This window comes from Ahaetulla prasina, chromosome 14 (genome assembly GCF_028640845.1).
Source record: "Ahaetulla prasina isolate Xishuangbanna chromosome 14, ASM2864084v1, whole genome shotgun sequence".
In the NCBI taxonomy this organism is placed as follows: Eukaryota; Metazoa; Chordata; class Lepidosauria; order Squamata; family Colubridae; genus Ahaetulla; species Ahaetulla prasina.
The window spans coordinates 22,929,402-22,947,175 of record NC_080552.1 but is presented as its reverse complement, the minus strand read 5'-3'; the positions used below and the strand labels follow the sequence as shown (position 1 = coordinate 22,947,175).

At 43.6% G+C, this 17,774-nt stretch overlaps 2 protein-coding genes across 3 annotated transcripts in view; one reads left to right on the top strand and one right to left on the bottom strand.

Moving 5' to 3' along the window:
* Window positions 1-2,827: 2,827 nt before the first annotated feature.
* Window positions 2,828-17,774, bottom strand: part of C14H7orf50 (chromosome 14 C7orf50 homolog) — a 92,969-nt gene continuing 78,022 nt past the window's right edge. The window contains exons 3-5 of the mRNA XM_058157211.1: window positions 13,397-13,587; window positions 4,177-4,258; window positions 2,828-3,226 (exon numbers count right to left, since the gene is read on the bottom strand). Of these exons, the coding sequence (XP_058013194.1) occupies window positions 3,044-3,226; window positions 4,177-4,258; window positions 13,397-13,587 (456 nt within the window). The 3' untranslated portion in view covers window positions 2,828-3,043. The remainder of the gene's footprint in view (window positions 3,227-4,176; window positions 4,259-13,396; window positions 13,588-17,774) is intronic.
* The window catches only part of GPR146 (G protein-coupled receptor 146), a 41,354-nt gene continuing 40,112 nt past the window's right edge, over window positions 16,533-17,774 (top strand). Inside the window, exon 1 of one of the 2 annotated variants that reach the window (XM_058157200.1) lies at window positions 16,533-17,620. The gene's annotated coding sequence lies outside the window, so the exon portion shown is untranslated. The remainder of the gene's footprint in view (window positions 17,621-17,774) is intronic. The other variant, XM_058157204.1, reaches the window with a different exon arrangement.

The following is a 17,774-nucleotide window of genomic DNA, read 5'->3' as shown; positions in this document are numbered from 1 at the left end:
TCCTTCCCTCCTCCCTCCCTCCCTCCCCTCAACCTACCTTCCCTCCCTTCCTTCCATCCCCTTATCCTGCCTTCCTTCCTTCCTTTCCTGTACCACCATTCTTTTTTTTCTTTTTTTTCTTGGTAATGAAACACCGTACTGTAATGCACAATGCACGCTTGCTTACGATAGTCACTTTTCACGTCCACTTTTCTTTAAACGCCACCCAAGTTTGAAACGTAAACCCTATTTCAGGCTCCACCATGGTCAAAGCCAATTTTGCCTCTGAAGCCTGAGATTATTTCGTAACCTTTTCTTTTTTCTTTTTTTTTAAAAGAAAAACCTGTTAATTCACGTACGTACGTTATTCCACATAATAATTAGGCTTCGCTTTAATTTCTGTCAGGAAATTCTGATCCAGAAAGGAAGTTGAGAAGGGGGGGAGGAGCAGACAGGCTGTATTTTCTGGTCAATCATCCGCCTGACAAAATTTCCGCCATTGTATTCGAACAAAAGGCCTGTATTCGAAAGTGATAAGACCCTCAGATAAGCCTCTGCAGGTTTTTCCTCCTATTGTATCTCACCCCATTCACAGATACGCCAATCAACAAGGAAGCTGTTTTTTAAAGCTCTTTTCCTGCGAAAGCCACAGTGCACCGTTATGTCCGCGTGAAGCTTGCAAATCCCAAACTCTGGCTCACGATTAGGGAGAGGGGAAAAAACCGCCCTGACGTTTTTCTCAGAGTCTGTTTTCTTCTACCTGCGGAACCAGCATGGATTTAAAAGTCTTGAACACCGCATCCCCAATGGCCAGCTGATCACAATTCGGATGCTTCGGCAACTGACTCGTATTTATGACGGCCGCAGTGTCCCGGGGTCATGTGATCCCCTTTTGCGACCTTCTGATGAACAAAAAACCAATGGGGAAGCCAGATTCACTTAACAACCATGTGACTAACTTAATGACTGCAAGTGATTCACTTAACAATGGTGGCAAGAAGTGTCGTAAAACGGGGCAAAACTCGCTTAACAGCCGTCTTGCTTAGCAACAGACATTTGGAGCTCATCTGTAATAAGAAAATTAAAAACAACCCTAAAAAATTAAAGAAGGCAGCAATGATAGTAAAACCACGATGAACCGAAACAGGCAACTGTAAATTACAATTGGCGGATTGCTGGGCTGTTCCAAATGTGTATAAAATGTTTTGCGTTGCCCAATCCTGTCTTGGCTCCTGTTCATGTACTAAATTCCATTCGAATTGTGTTAACATAACACATCTTGAGTTGCTTACATATCTGGCTGCCCAGATGAAGTTGCTTAAATTATTTCTTTGGAAGCACTAATGACTTCCATATTTCACCCCCCCCTTGTTATAACCCCAGACAAATCTCATTTTAATAAGAGTCAAAAGTGGCAAGAAGCTGGGAATCAGCAGCTGGACAATGGTCTAATTAACAACCTCGACCTTTGAATAATTACAAAGCTCAGGGTCCATTTTCCCTCCCCCAGAAGACAGTCTGCAGACGTCTAGCCTCTCAAAACAGAAAAAAAGTGCAACAGAGGGGAAAAAAATCCACACAAAACAAGGTTTACCCAATTGGAAAATCACCCTCTAGCATCAACAATGTTAGGGCCTCTGTGGCTCAGACTGGTAAGACAGTCTGTTATTAACACAGCTGCTTGCAATTACTGCAGGTTCAAGTCCCACCAGGCCCACGGTTGACTCAACCTTCCATCCTTTATAAGGTAGGTAAAATGAGGACCCAGATTGTTGGGGGCAATAAAAGTTGACTTTGTATATCAATATACAAATAGGATGAAGACTATTGCTTGACATAGTGTAAGCCGTCCTGAGTCTTCGGAGAAGGGCGGGATATAAATGCAAATTAAAAAAAAATGTTAGAAAAAAATGTTTCCTCTCCTAACCAAGCAGCATCTACGGGGGTGAGAAGTTGACAGCTATAAACATACGTGCAACACCTGTTTTCATGGGTGTTGCATGTATGATGCAGATCAAAAGTGGTAGGTTTTCAGTCAGAAGATCCAGGCTGCCAGAATTGGGTATGTCTAGACTAGTGAAAAGAAGGACTGGGGGTGACATGATAGTGGTGTTCCAATATCTGAGGGGCTGCCACAAAGAAGAGGGGGGTCAACCTATTCTCCAAAGCACCTGAAGGTAGAACAAGAAGCAACGGGTGGAAACTCATCAAGGAGAGAATCAACCTGGAACTAAGGAGAAACTTCCTGACAGTGAGGACAATCAACCAGCGGAACAGCTTGCCTCCAGAAGTTGTGGGTGCTCCATCCAAAACTTTTTGACCTTGTGCGTGGACAAGGACTTTGCTGCTAACCACAAAGTACTAAGGAACACAAAAATGTTGTGAGCTCTCAGATCAGCTGACAGAAACAAAACAAATATTCAAGATAAACAATAGTGGTCTAGACCAGGGGTCTGCAAACTTGGCTCTTTGAAGACTTGTGGACTTCAACTCCCAGCTAAGCTGGCTGAGGAACTCTGGGAGTTGAAGTCCACAAGTCTTCAAAGAGCCAAGTTTGCAGACCCCTGGACTAGACAAAGGTTACAGCTCCCAGGACTTTTTAGGTTAAACAAAGCGACCATTTAATTGGGAGCCAACAAAATGGATAAGCAGGGAACCTAGTGGGTGGTGGGTGCTCCTGCTGGGTCCTGCCCATCTCGTCTTTTGAGATGGAATGGAACGAAAGTTCTGGAATTTCCAGGTTGAGGAACATCAATCTGGTCTCTGGTCCATTTGAGAAGCTGGAGAGAAACCTCTACTAGAAGTTCGACAGCTGTAACGGTTACCAAAGAAAAGACGGAAAGGAAGCTAATTCTGAAAAGCTGAATCCAAGTATTGTTTTCAATACCGATCCGTTTATTGATTTTGATTTTTAGTTATTTCTTCCACTTCCTCGGCAACCCTGGAAGAGACGTCCAAGCAACACCAGGTTTGTGGCCAAGAGTTTGAAATTTAAAGAACAGCTAAAAATTTATATCCAGTTCTTGTAACTTCATGCCGGTCGAAGGATCTAAGAAACTGAAAGTCAGGAGAGCAACTGCAAAACTTTGCGGATACGGTCACATTTCTCTTCCAGGAGATGGTCTTCCATGTCAGATTGATCGTACTCCTTCATCAGAGCTTCTGCTTTCTGCACCGTTGTGTCTCGGGCATGGCCTTGAAGTCCTTCCAGATACCGCAGCAAAATGGAGAAGTATTGATCGGGGACCTGTAAGAGGGAGAAGGGAGGGAGAGCGAGGTGTTTTTAGCCAGCCACAATTAAGTGGAGCCGTGGCGTTGAGAGAAGACCCAGGCAACCTGGAGAGATGGACATCGAAGTGGCAACCGTTTTCTGAAGAGAAGAAGCTTTTCCTTTCTTATCCTATCCTTTGGAGCAGGGGTTTCCAACCTTGACAACTTTAAGACTGGTGGACTTCAAACTCCCAGAATTCCTCAGCCAGCTTTGCTCTGGGAACTCTGGGAGTTGAAGTCCACAAGTCTTAAAGTTGCCAAGGTTGGAGACCCCTGCTTTGGAGGATGGTTCTGTTCGGTATGGATGAAGAAAATCCAGCTTTTGGCTCAGGCTGCATCTGCATTTAATTCATTTAACAAGCCATCCTTTCTCAAGCTCATTTGCTTTAAAATGTGTGGACTTCAACTCCCAGAACGCTTGAGAGTTGACGTTCACACATTTTAAAGCAAATGAGGTTGAGAAACACTGAGGAACAAAACAATGAAAACCACGCAGCCTGCACAATGTGAAAAAAAACTGAACCTGGAAAAATAACCCACGTTCTGATGAACCCATCATTCTCATAAGGGGTGCCCTCTGGTGCACCCCAAGGGATGGGGTCGGGGCCAGCTCTGAAGGGCTCGTTTTGGGGATCTAATCCAGTACAGGTTGACTCTACTGGATGGTGTAGAATGGGCAGAAACGATAGATCACTATTCACTGGGTGATCCACCTCTTAGGAGGGTCTCCCCCTCCATCCCTGACCAGGTTGGGTACCTAGACCACAGCTGCTTACACAAGAGCAAGGAAAGCAGGGGAAGTCAGCTTGAGGCATCTCCCTCTGGAAAACCCTTAGATGGGCAAATCGTAGAGTTAACCGGACTTTGTAGCAGGGCTGCGTGGCTGAACCTCCTATTTGGGGATGGGAGCGGGGGGGGGGGACCTACCTGGTCTTTGTCATACATGTGCAGAAGAAGCCATGTCTGCCGTGTCTTCTGAAATTTCCAGGCTTGGGGACTCTCAGACCAGCTGCAACAAAGCCAGAAAGAGAAAGCAGGAGGAGGGAATTTAATAACCATCACCAACACCCCAAATCTCCACTTTCAAAGGTATCCAGATTGTTCTTCAGCTCCTGATCCGCCCGGAAAAAAAAAGTATTGAGCAGAACATGCAAAAAGAAAGATAGGATGGCTGGGGTATTCTGGGAGTTGAAGTCCACACATCTTAAAATGCTTTACAGTTGGGAAACACTGTTCTAGAGTCTTTGTGATGGGACCTTTTATTTTACAAAAACTGCTTTAAACCTTCCATTTCAGGGGTCTCCAACCTTGGTCCCTTTAAGACTTGTGGACTTCAATTTCCAGCAAAGCTGGCTGGGAGTTGAAGTCCACAAGTCTTAAAGGGACCAAGGTTGGAGACCCCTGTTCCATTTCGTTCCCAATCTGCCTACTTCAAATAAGTCCATTTTACTTTGGGTTTCCAAAGCTGTCCAGAAGGAAATTAAGATTACAGGGATGCATTTATATCATCCTAAAGAAAGAACAATTTTAGAAGGAAATCCACCATTGGCTCCTGGACTAGAAGACTAGACTAGAAGACCTCCAAGATCCCTTCAAACTCTGTTGTTATTCTGTTCTACTTATTCAGGCAGATTCAGCGATTCTCGTTGGCACAGTATTGAGTGCTTAGAAACACTGAGATTATGGAGCCAGCTTTTTCATGGCCCGCAACTCTGATTAAACAAACCTGGATTATAATTGTTTCTGATGGAATATTTAGACCAGGTTTGGACATACTGGTAAACTATGATGTGTTGACCTTAAGAGTTGTTTTGCATGTCTCAAATCACTCGTGCTTATGAAACAGGCTTGGTCATGGCCAACAATTTGTAATATCCAAACTTAGAGGGTCTGATGAAATTTGTGTTGGATCTGCACTGCAGTTTTTAGGAGTAATTGAAGCTTATTGGAATCAAAGCTTCTTAGAACAGTCCAATCAACCATCAACAATTTTTGCAAATGTTTTCCAAAATACCTTGCTTCTAAATCTAAAGTGTAGAGAAAGAGTTGCTGGCTTTCTTTGTGCAAACACAAAACTGCTCCCCAAGCCAAAATTTGTAACCGAAGAATGTGACATAAAATCTAACGCAGCTTGTTGCAAGTGTGTAAACAAGAAAATTACTTCCCTTATATCATTGAACCTTTGGATTGTTTTTTTTTTATTAAAAAAGGACTATTGCCTCTTTGATTAATCTCACAAAGGTTTCTCCTTGTAAAATGGTACTCTTTTATTAGAAATACAGAGCCCATTGGATCAAGCCAACCTAGAAATCAAGGTAGACACCAACCGCACCAATGAACCAGAAGCCAATACAGACAGAATCCAAGCAGCACATAGCAAATTAAAAGGGAAGAGAGATGGATGGGCCATCCTTAAGATGGATCGGTCCCATAAGAGTTGAGTATTACTTTACTGCAGAGCTGTCTATGTCCAAAACAGGCAAGATGGTGGCCCAACGATGGGATGGAAGCTCTACAACAGACATATAGGACATAGAACTGAGTTGAAAGGGACCTTGGAGGCCTTCTAACCCCCTGCTTGAACAGGAGACCCTATACTATTTCAGATAAATGGTTGTCCAGTCTTGTTTTGAAAGCCTCCAGTGATGTGGAGCACGCACAACTTCTGAAGGCAAGCTGTTCCATGGATTCATTGCTCTCACCGTTAGGGAATATCTCTTTAGTTCCAGGTTGTTTCTCTCCTTGGTTAATTTCCAACCATTGTTTCTTGTCTTGCCATCTAAAAAATGGTGGAGCTACCATCATGCCATATCGTAGTTACTTTTTGGAGTTTTTTGACCATACCCTGTGGACATCCTTACGCTAATTGGAGGAGGAGGAGGATTGTCCAACGATTAGAGTCAAACCAACAGAGTTTCCTGTGTAAACCATCACACAACGCAGCTGTCCCCCCTGTTTGTGTCCAGATGTCTGTGCTATTTTACACTTCATTCTGGTCCGGCTTGAGATCCTGGAGGATGAAGCGAAGGGAAATATAACTTATCACATTTCCCTCCCTCGATGAACTTCTTGGGGGGTGGCAGGGAAGGGAAAGGAGGCCTCCAATTTTGGCAGGAAAAGCTCAGCTCGGACAGGCAGAATCGATGACAAACAGGGTGGCCCAATCTTGTTTTATTTGTATGTTTTCATCCGGCAGGCGATACGTTATCAACTTCAGGGGAAGGGAAAGGGAAAAAAAGCACAATATTTCTCATTTTCCTCATTTCCACGGGGATATCCGAGCTTTTCAGTGCAACATTACAATACAGTCAATCCTCAAATGACAATCGTTCATTTAATGACCGTTCAAAGTTACAACAGAGCTGAAAAAAGCGACTTACGACCGGGTTCCACCCTTATGACCGTTGCAGCATTCCCCAGAGTCTCGCGATCAAAATTCAAGCACTTGGCAACTGGCATGTACTTATGACGGTTGCAATGTCCTGGGGTCACACGATCCCCTTTAGTGAACTGATAAGCAAAGTCAATGGGGGAGACAGATTCACTTAAGAACCATGGGGTGCTCCAAGCATGGAAGTTTTTAAGAAGAGACTGGAGAACCATTTGTCTGAAGTGGTGTAGGGTTTCCTGCCTGGGCAGGGGGTTGGACTAGAAGACCTCCAAGGTCCCTTCCAACTCTGTTATTATTATTATTATTATTACTATATGGAGTCTGATAATAAGATATTTTTTGTTGTTGTTGTTTTACAACAGAATTCCCAGTTTGCCACAGTACATCCCACCCGATATTTCTCCCTGAAGTTTCCTCAGAAGCATCACAATATTTTTTTCTCTTCCTTGCAAAAGAGGGTCTCAGAGCCGAGCGAGTCATCCCAGCGTGATCTTAAACATTTCAAAAATGTCTTGATTTATTTGGACTCACGATGTTTACAACAAACGTACAGCAAAGCAAACATTTCCTTTTTTATATTTTTTATCCTGGTCCAAGTCTCTTTTTAACCATAAACATTCCCTGACAAAATATAACAGAGGCCATAAACCTGGTCTAATGCTGAGGCGAACCATCCTGACGTGGCCGTTTCCTTTGGCGCAAATAAAGGACCGTGACCGGGGTGGGTGGGTGTCAAAATTCGGAGTGGACCGCTCAGGTTTCTCTGTCTGACTCCTTCCTGGAAATCCCGACTGAACTCGAAAATTTAATGTCAGGAAAGGAGAAAATGGCAGTCGAATAAAATGTTTTAAAGTGAATTTTCTTCACCAGGGGACTGCTTGTACTTAAGTCACATTTATAGGTTGTGTTCTGGCAATACAGGTAAGTCCTCGACTTACGACCGCAATTAAGCCCCCAAAATTTCTGTTGTTAAGTGAGGCATTGGTTATGTGAATTTTTGTCCCATTTTATGAGTCCAAAACTTTGGTTGCTAAGCAGGACAGTTGTTAAGTGAGTTTTGACCTGCTTTATGGCCTTATCTTGCCACTGTCGTTAAGTGAATCACTGCAGCTGTTGAGTAAGTGACACGGTTGTTAAGTGAATCTGGCTTCCCCCTGGACTTTGCTTGTCAGAAGGTCGCAAAAGGGGATCACGTGACCCCAGGACACGGCAACCCGTCATAAGTACATGCCAGTTGCCAAGCATTTTAATTTTGGAGATTCTGCCACGGTCAGAAGTGCGGAAAACGGTCAGAAGTCACATTTTTCAGTGCCGTTGTAACTTTGAAAGGTCACTAAACCAAGTGTTATAAGTAGAGAACCACTGCGCTCAGTTGCCTTGGTGTGACCTTTATATGTTTTCACGAAACTGAAAACTTCAAAATTCACCCAAAGGTTTGCAAATAATTGACAAGAATTATTTGGTCGTGAGTTGAATTGTGATCCTGCAATCGTGGTTTTGACAAGCCAGTTTTACTCGTATTTCAATGTCCTACGGCAGAATAGAAGCTCTCTTGAATCTAGGAGGTATTTATTTATTTATTTTGGAATGCTCAAATAGAGGAGATTGAAACTTTTTATCTGAAACTCCCCAGTGACTATTTTGAATTAAGAAACATCAGCAGAGCTGGAAAATATGAAGTCCTCGGCAGCAGAGAAAAAAAGACGAACCACAACGGGGATTTAAAAATCTTGATAGGCACGAATTGTTGGATCTACCTGCTGAGAACTCGCTGGGTGTTACATAATGAAATCCAGATCTCTTACAATGTGGGTCCTTTGGACTTGTCATCTAAACCCTTGCCGTGTTTGAAAAATATGACTTTGTATATAAATATAGTCGAATAACACCGAAATAAATTTCCATGACTCAAGCGTGTAAATAAACAACAATAATTCAAAACAGCAAGACACTGGGCGGAAAAAAAATTAAAATAAAGATACTTTCAACAGAGGCATTTTAACTCATATTCCCACACTAGCCTGCTCAGAGTCCTCGGAAGCCACCGAAAGGCGAAATTCAGGGCAGGTAGTCCTCGACTTACGACCACAACTGGGCCTAGAATTTATGTTGCTAAGTCAGAAATGTGTCAAGTGAATTTTGTCCCGTGTTATGACTTTTCCCGCCACGCTGGTTAAGTGAATCACTGCACTTGTTAAGTTAGTCAGGCGGGCGTTAAAGTCGCTCCGGCTTCCCCACTGACTTTGCGTGTCAGACGGTCGCAAAATGAGATCACATGAACACATAAATATGAGTCGCTTGCCAATCATCAGAATGTAAATCATGTGGCCATAGGGATGCTGCAATGGTCATAAGTGTGAAAAATGGTCGTAAGTCACTTCTTCCAGTGCATTAGCCCCGGTTGTGACATTCACTAAAAACAGGCAAGGCTTCAAACTCTGGGGTGATGGCCACCCTCCGTGACCCCGTAGATCTCCCTGGATTATAATGATCTGCTCAACTGTTCTGGGGCAGCTTCTTCATCCACACTGTTCGTCAACTAACTGAGGGGATCGACCAATGAAATGTGCGAATTGCATGCTAGGAGATGGTGCTGCTTGGTGTCAACCTCCATTGACCCAACAGACCCCAATGAGATGGACCTTTGAGGAGGACCTTAAAGGAGGGGAAACCCAGCTTGGTATCAGACCTAGAAGAAGACCTCTCCACATGAGGACAGAGCCTACTACAGTAGGTCTTCAAAGACTTGGTGTTGAGTGCAGGGTATGGCTACCAAAGTTTTGTAGATGATGTGGTAAAATTTAACCTGGCCACCAAAAGCATCAATCAATCAATCAATCAATCAATCAATCAATCAATCAGAGTAGAGCGGGAAAGGACCTTGGAAGTCTTCTAGTCCAATCCCCTGTTTGAGCAGGAGACCCTGTACTCTTTCAGACAAGTGCCTGTCCGGCCTCTTCTTAAAAGCCTCCAACTTCTGGTTGCAAGCTGTTCCACTGGTTAATTCTTCTCACTGTTAAGAAGTTTCGCCTTCGTTCCAGGTTGCTTCTCTCCTTGATGAGTTTCCACCCATTGCTTCTTGTTCTACCCTCAGGGGCTTTGGAGAATGGGTTGACCCCCCCTCTTCTTTGGGGCAGCCCAGGGGTGAAATGTAAAATTTCTTACTACCGGTTCTGTGGGCTTGGCTTGGTAGTGGTCGGGGTAATGTGACTGGGTGGGCGTGGCCAATTTCTTTTCCTTTACTTTTAAAAGCATTTTTTCTATAACCTCTTCAGTCGAAGAGGTTATAAAAAAGTGCTTTTAAAAGCCTCTGATGATCAGGCAACTCAGCTGGGATCACCAGAGGAGCCTTTTAACAGCATTTTTTTCTACAACCTCTTCAGCCGAAGAGATTGTAGAAAAAATGCTTTTAAAAGTAAAAAAAAACAACCCTCTGATGATCGAGCGGCTCAGCTGGGCATGGAGGGGGGCAGGGATTTTTGCTACCGGTTCTCCGAACCACCTGCCGCCACCGCTACTGGATCAAGCGATCTGGTCCAAACCAGGAGCATTTCACCCCTGGGGCAGCCCCTCAAATACTGGAAGGCTGCTATCATGTCCCCCCCAGTCCTTCTTTTCTCTAGACTGGCCATACCCAAATCCTGCAACCGTTCGTCCTATGTTTTAGTCTCCAGGCCTTCAATCCTCTTAATTGCTCTTCTCTGCACTTTTACCAAAGTCTCAACTTTTTTTTTTAAAATAACGTGGTGACCAAAACTGGATGTAGCATTTCCAGCATCTCTGAAGGCATCTCCTACGCTTCCATAGCACACTGTTAATGAACACCAGTGGATGCTGCCGTATAATGAGCAACTCTTTGAAGTCATCTTAACTGGAAGGGTTCCCGAATCCTCCTTTACAACAAATTCCTCTTTAATTATAATAAATAGCTGCCTCGTTTTTTCTTCTTCTTTAACATGGGGTTGAAAATATCTTCCCCTCCTCCATGGTTTGGTCGCATTCCATCCTTTTTCTTTTCTTTTCGGTCTCTGATGGCGAGCTCATAACTCAAAACAAGTTGCACGGAAACTCCCCTGAACAAACCCTGCATCGCATCGCACTGCGCAGGAAGGAGACAGCAAGGGGGAGAAGATGGCTAGAAGGAATTTCTATCCCGCTCAGGCTATCAGATGATCGAGAACTCCTGTGAAAGAGAACAGATCTTCAAAACCAGAAGCCACCCATCCCACCATGACTGGCGGCTTTTTTTTTTTTTATTTGCATTTATATCCCGCCCTTCTCCGAAGACTCAGGGCGGCTTACACTATGTTAGCAATAGTCTTCATCCTATTTGTATATTTATATACAAAGTCAACTTATTGCCCCCAACAATCTGGGTCCTCATTTTACCTACCTTATAAAGGATGGAAGGCTGAGTCAACCTTGGGCCTGGTGGGACTAGAACCTGCAGTAATTGCAGGCAGCTGTGTTAATAACAGACTGTCTTACCAGTCTGAGCCACAGAGGCCCTATGGATGTGGGGAAGCCTATTTTATTTCCCCCAGTTTTCCCCACCACGAAAACACATCTGGCGCCAATCCGATGAATTTTAAGGTGCTTCTGGTGCCATTGATTTGTTCATTCGGGGTTTTAAATATTGTTTGTTGGCAGTGCTGTTTTCACCCTCCGTGTTTATTTTTAACGGGATTGCCGTATCTCCCATTTCCTCGTCAGCTGAATAGCGGTTGTGGTGCTTCTTCCTGCCACCGCCATCATCAGACCCGGTTTCCGGTCTTCAAATGTTCAAACATGTATTGGCCATATGCTCTAACCGGGGGTCTCCAACCTTGGCAACTTTAAGTCTGGAGGACTTCAACTCCCGGAATTCCCCAGCCAGCGTTGAACTCCTCCAGGCTTAAAGTCGCCAAAGCTGGAGACCCCTGCTCTAACCCTTGCCGGCAAAACATGGACACTAACCTCACAATCGGTACAAAAGCAACGAGGGGCGCAAAGAGCCACGGAAAGACACAACGCAAGACAAGATAGGAAGAGCCACATCTGGATTAGAGAACAAACAAAAATAACGTAACATAATAACAGAGTTGGAAGGGACCTTGGAGGTCTTCTATACGAGGCCATCAAGAGAGGAAACGAATTGAAGTGGAAATGGGGGGAGAGGGGATGGGATGTAGTAAGAAGAACGAAACAAGAGTTCGTTTAGCGACCGTTCGAAGTTACGATGGCACTGAAAAAATGTGTCTTACGACTGTTTGTCACACTTACGACCTCTGCAGCATCCCCAGGGTCACGTAGTCAAAATTCTGACGATCTGCAACCGGTTCCGACTTATGACGGTTGCAGCGTTCTTGGGTCATGCGACCTTCCAACGAGCAAAGTCCATGGGGGAAGCTGGATTCACTTAACAACTGCGTTGCTCACTTAACAACGGCCGTGATTCACTTAACAAGGGTGACAAGAAAGGTCGCAAAATGGGTCAAAGGTCTTGCTTAACAACCGAAATTCTGGGCTCCCTTGTGGTTGTAAGTCGAGGACTCCCTGTATTCTCTTAACGGCTGCCTGATTCATTTAACAACGGTTCGCTTAAGAACCCCGGCAAAAAACAGTGTCGTAAAACTGGGCGTGACTCAGTCAAGAACCGCCTTGCTTAGCAGTGGAAATTTTGCTTCCCGCTGTGGTTGTAATTCAAGGAATATCTCTCCTTGCTTTCGGTTTGCTGGGCAGCCAAAAATCAAGGGAAATAAAGCAAACATCAATATCCACTCGGTTCATAAATATTGTATATTTGTCTCCTGCAATTGCTCAGTGCAAAAAGGGAGCCTGGAATTTATGCATTTGTTTTTCAAACCAGAAAGCTCGTCTTGCGATAATCGCTAACAGACCTTCCGGAGTAGCTATCAGCCCATGACAGATAACCGCACATCCCTTCAAAACAGCCGAGGATTCCAGCTGCTCCCGAAATTGTGTCGTAGAAGCACAATTTGTGTTCTGCTTTCTCTCTTGCTCTGGGCAGCTCGAATCCTGCGTCTCTCAGGCGGGAACACAATTAATTTCTTCCAGCCAGATGGAATAGTAGACGAAGTCCTCGTTCCTAGAAGTCGAAATTTTGGTTCTAAGAACTGCTGAAGATAGGAAATTATGGAAACTGGGGCACTGCGTTATAAATCTACCTTATGGAGAGATGTGGCTTAAATCTTGACCTGTCTTTGATCACATATTAGTCTTGTGGAGTCTAAAATAAGACCTTATTTGTTGAGTGTTAGGGTGGAAAAGGGATGGGTTAGAAATAAATAAAGTAGAAGCCATGGAAACTAGGGTGAGTAGACAGACCAGGTCCAGTGACATGGACTTAAGAGGGCCTCAGACTGATTTTCTCTTCTATAAGTTTGTTCTCCTTAATGTGCCATGTGGCGGAACAACTAAGAAACATTGCTAAAGGTGGCTACGAAGGTTCTCCATCATCCAGGTCATGGTTGTCCAATAGATGCTTTTCCAAGAGGCAACTGGACTTTCTGTTTTTTCTTTGAAGGTGTTTTGCTTCTCATCCAAGAAGCTTCTTCAAGAAAAAAAAACAACCAAGGAAGACCAGTTGTCTTTTGAAAAAAAACACCTTACAGACAACCGTGACCTGGAGGATGGAGAATCTCTGCAGACATTTAATCAAGAAACACGTGAAGGTGGGAAATTGTTGTAAATGCCACCCAATGATATTTCTACTCATTGCCCAGGAGAGAACTTCACAAAAAGGGTCAAACTTACGTAGTTAAATAGTTCAGTGCCAGCTCTGATCCCGATGGCTTCTGAGGCTGGTTCTTCCTGGCCCCGACCGTTGCTTCCCGCATTAGTTTCTTTTGTGCTTTGTTACGCTCCTTCTTCAGCTTTCGTTCCAATACCCTCTTCTCCTCTGGAGAAAGTTCTTCTTCTTTCTCCTCTTCCTCTTGTTTTCTCACCTGGGAAGCAAGAGGACAACCTTAATCCACAGCTCATAATCCACAGGTCCATTACAGACGGCCCACTCGTGAGAGAAGGAGCATCTGAACAGAAGTTTGTGAACCTCCTTGGATTGTCTATTGAGGCAATGGTTGGCTTTATTCATATTTGACTTGATGGTAAATTAAACCGTTTCAACTCCTACCCTCAAAACGACGCTATAGAGCACTGCACACCAGAGCAACTAGACACAAGAACAGTTTTTTCCCGAAGGCCATCACTCTGCTAAACAAATAATTCCCTCAACACTGTCAAACTAGTTACTGAATCTGCACTACTATTAATCTTCTCATCGTTTCCCATCACCCATCTCCTCCCACTTATGACTGCATGACTGTAACTTTGTTGCTTCTTTCCTTACGATTTATATTGATATTGTTTCCCGATTGCTTATTTGTACCCTATGACTATCATGAAGTGTTTTGATGAACCTATCTTTTCTTTTATGTGCACTGAGAGCGTATGCACCAAGACAAATTCACACTTGGCCAATAAAAAATTCTATTCTATTCTATTCTATTGTATTCTACATGCATGCAAGGAAATTTCATTCTAATGTATGCCGATTAGCGTACATCCAAAGTGACAATAAAGTTGTTCTACTCTTCTCTGCTCACGGACAAAGCAATCTATGCTAACATTTCACCTCGATCAGTAAAAGACAATAGAATATAAATGTTAAAAAGATCTACGTACAAATGCCAATGTCTAGGCCCATCTAACCATTTGTTTATATTAATATACTCTGTGTGTGTGTGTGTGTGTGTGTGTGTGTGTGTGTATATATATATATACACACACACACACACACACACATACATACATACAGTGGTGGGATTCAAAGAATTGAACAACCGGTTCTCTGCCCTAATGATTCCTTCCAACAACCAGTTCACCAAACTGCTCAGAAAGTTAACAACTGGTTCTCCAGAAGGGGTGCGAACTGGCTGAATCCCACCACTGTGTGTGTGTGTGTGTGTGTGTGTGTGTGTGTGTATGTTTTCTGAGGTTTTCGCGGGTGTTTGTATGTAGGTCTTTGGTTATTCGGGTTTTCTCCCGCGTAAAATTGGAAGTGTCTTGGCGACGTTTCGACGAAGTCTCATTCGTCATCTTCAGGCTTCAGCTCCCAGAAGCACAAAGCTGAAGCCTGAAGATGACGAATTAGACTTCGTCGAAACGTCGCCAAGACACTTCCAATTTTACGCGGGAGAAAACCCGAATGACCAAAGACCTACATATATATATATATATCTCAGATAGATTTTCCTGGCTCTCAAAGTACATGGCAAAGAAAACAAAAACAAAAACAATGGGACCTTTTTGGGCCCAAAAGACAAGAGAGATCGGGAATATTATTTCGAATTTGCGGCTTGTAGTTTTACATAGCAAGACCATCGCTGATGTATTTCGAGGAGGAAAAAATAAGAGAAGAATTACAGAAACGGACATAAAGAAAGCTTATGTTACAGAGACACTGGAATCACGCTGTGATTTTAGATTGGTAAAACTGGAGCTCGATCAATTGTGGGTTCTGTGCACTGAATATTCATTAAAATGAGTTAAGCAGATATCCTGGAAAGAGGGAGAAACACACAGGGAGCAGTTGGCTTCAAGTCTGATACAATGGAAACACAGGAGAAATGGCAGTTTCCTGGATTCTCCGATAAATGTTTAAAAAAAGGGTGGGGGGGCTGATTATCCTTCCTTTGCTGGGGATTTAATAAATCTGAAGTCCCTTTAACAAGGCATGATACCCACCCACTGATAATTCCTTTTTTAAAAATTATTTATGGGGAAAGGTCAGGAGAGAAAGTTAAAAGTTTTGTGGTAATGTGGTATTTATTTCTCTATGGGAATCCCTGGATCCAGCTTCTGAGAAGGAGGAGTAGGATAGGTGGATAGGGAGGAGGGGGAGGAGAAGAAGAAGAAAAGAAGAGGAGGAGGAGGAAGAGAAGAAGAAGCAAAGAAGTGGAGAAGAAGAAGAAAAGAAGAGAAGAAGAGGAGGAGAAGAAGAGAAGAAGAAGAGAAGAAGAAAAAGAAGAGAAGAAGAAGAGGAGAAGAAGAAGAGGATAATTATTATTATTATTATTATTATTTTATAATATATATATATATAATTATAATTATAATTATATATTATTATTATTATTATTATTATTTTTATAAAAAAGTTTTATTTTTACAATCTTATCAAATAATTCATCCAATGTACAGTTATATTATATAATAATATAATAATATTATTATTATTATTTACACAAAATGCCAGTATATACAGCAAACGAGATAATTATGCTGGACTTCGTATCACAGATATTATTATTATTATTATTATTATTATTATTATTATTATTATTATTATTATTATTATTATTATTATTATTATTATTATTATTATTATTATTATGGGGTCTTTGGAGCTTGGTGGGGTTTTTTTGCAGACATTTCATGATCCAAGTAGGTAACAGCATCAGTGACAGATGAGAGTGGAGTTTGCAGGAGGAGGAGGAGGATTAGAAGGATGCCCTCCATTGTTTCAACTGCCTTAACGGGACGTGTTCCTTGTCATCTGCTTCTTCCTGCCACCAAGAAAGAATTGGCTGGGATGATTCAGCCCGGCGGTCTCTACATTTAACTCGTGAACCTTGAGGTGCCTTCTTCTCAGTTATGCAATCCTGAAGCCTAGCGATGCTGTTCCATCTGAACATCTGCAGAAGTTCCCCTCCTCTGGACCGCAGAAGGAGGCTAAGCCAAGAGCTGGCGAGGTGCCCCGCCTGGCCGCTCTTAACCCAACTCTCCCTGCTTTCATTCAGCACACAGCTCTCAGATCCCAGCATCCGGGTTTGAATAGGGAAGTGCGGTGTGTGTGTTGGGGGGGGGATATACACACACACTACGTGCTTGGCTGCTCCTGGTGGCGCAACCGTCTTGTGGCTTGTCACCCTGGGGATCCTAAGGAGGATGCGTGGCTTTGCAGAGGCATTTCCAGGGTTGCGGGTGGAGGGTGGAGTGAAAGCTTAGAAGGCTTTGGAAAACCAGCCGAGGCCATGAGGGTTCTTCTGAGCCCTGGGATGGGGAAGGGAAGAGGAATGCCACCTCTCTTGCCAAGGACAGCAGGAGGAGGAGGAGGAGGAGGAGGACCACAGGGAGGCGGCTGCCTGCCAAGGCGCTCGGCAGTGGGACTGCGCTGGTTTCTTTAATGAAAGCCAGTATTTCTTCCGAGAGCTGACCCAGCCTCCAGTGACTGAAATCAATAAAACCAGTCGGGCGAGGGGCCCGGGTGGGGGAGGACACCCCCCCTCCGCCACTTCTCCATTCTCCACCAGTTTTCCCTTGGCTTGGCTTCCCACTTTCTCCTCTCCAGGAAAAGTTGAAACTCCGATAAACTAGGTGCTTTTTGCCTGAGCTGCAAAGATTTTCTCTCCCCCACCTCTGGTTTTCCTACCTCCGCACCCCCCCCCTTTTCAACATTTTATTTTCGCTTGACTGAAGGTTTGGTAAGAGGAACAGCCTTGCTGAACTCCCCGTCCGGCAAAACTCCCTTCCTTCCTTCCTTCCTTCTCCTTTTTTTTGGGTCTTTCTTTTTTTTTGAAAGCAATGAAAGAATTGTTTTGGAAGCAGGAACCTGCCCAAGTGGAGACCTCTCCGGATGCCTTCCTGACCTGACCCTACTTTTTGGGAGCAAGCTTTAAAAAATAATAATAATTATTATTAAATAAATAAAAACAAAAGGATTGGGGAGGGAAGGAGGAAATGAAATCCGGTTTAGAGCTGGGGAGGAAGGGGAAAAAAAACCCAAAACAAAACAAGAGAAACCACTATTGAAGAGATGAAGGAAGGGAGATGTGGGGGATTTTATTGCCTGGAAAAAATTCGCAGTTGCTGATGTGCTGAATGCTAAAATGGCTGCAGAAATGCACTGGAGGAGCTGATTCGGCCCCAAAGGCAGAGCAAGAAAACCACCCGGTGTTAAGAGTTCAATCCTTGTTCTTGGTAAGTTTATTTTATTTTAATCTTGGGGGTCAACGCCGGAAATCAAACAGCTCGTCACTTTTGTTGTTATGTAACCCCCCAAAATGTTTTCAATGCGCCTTCTTCTTCTTCTTCTTCTTCTTTCGTTTTTCATTCTTTAAAGACTGAGGGTGCA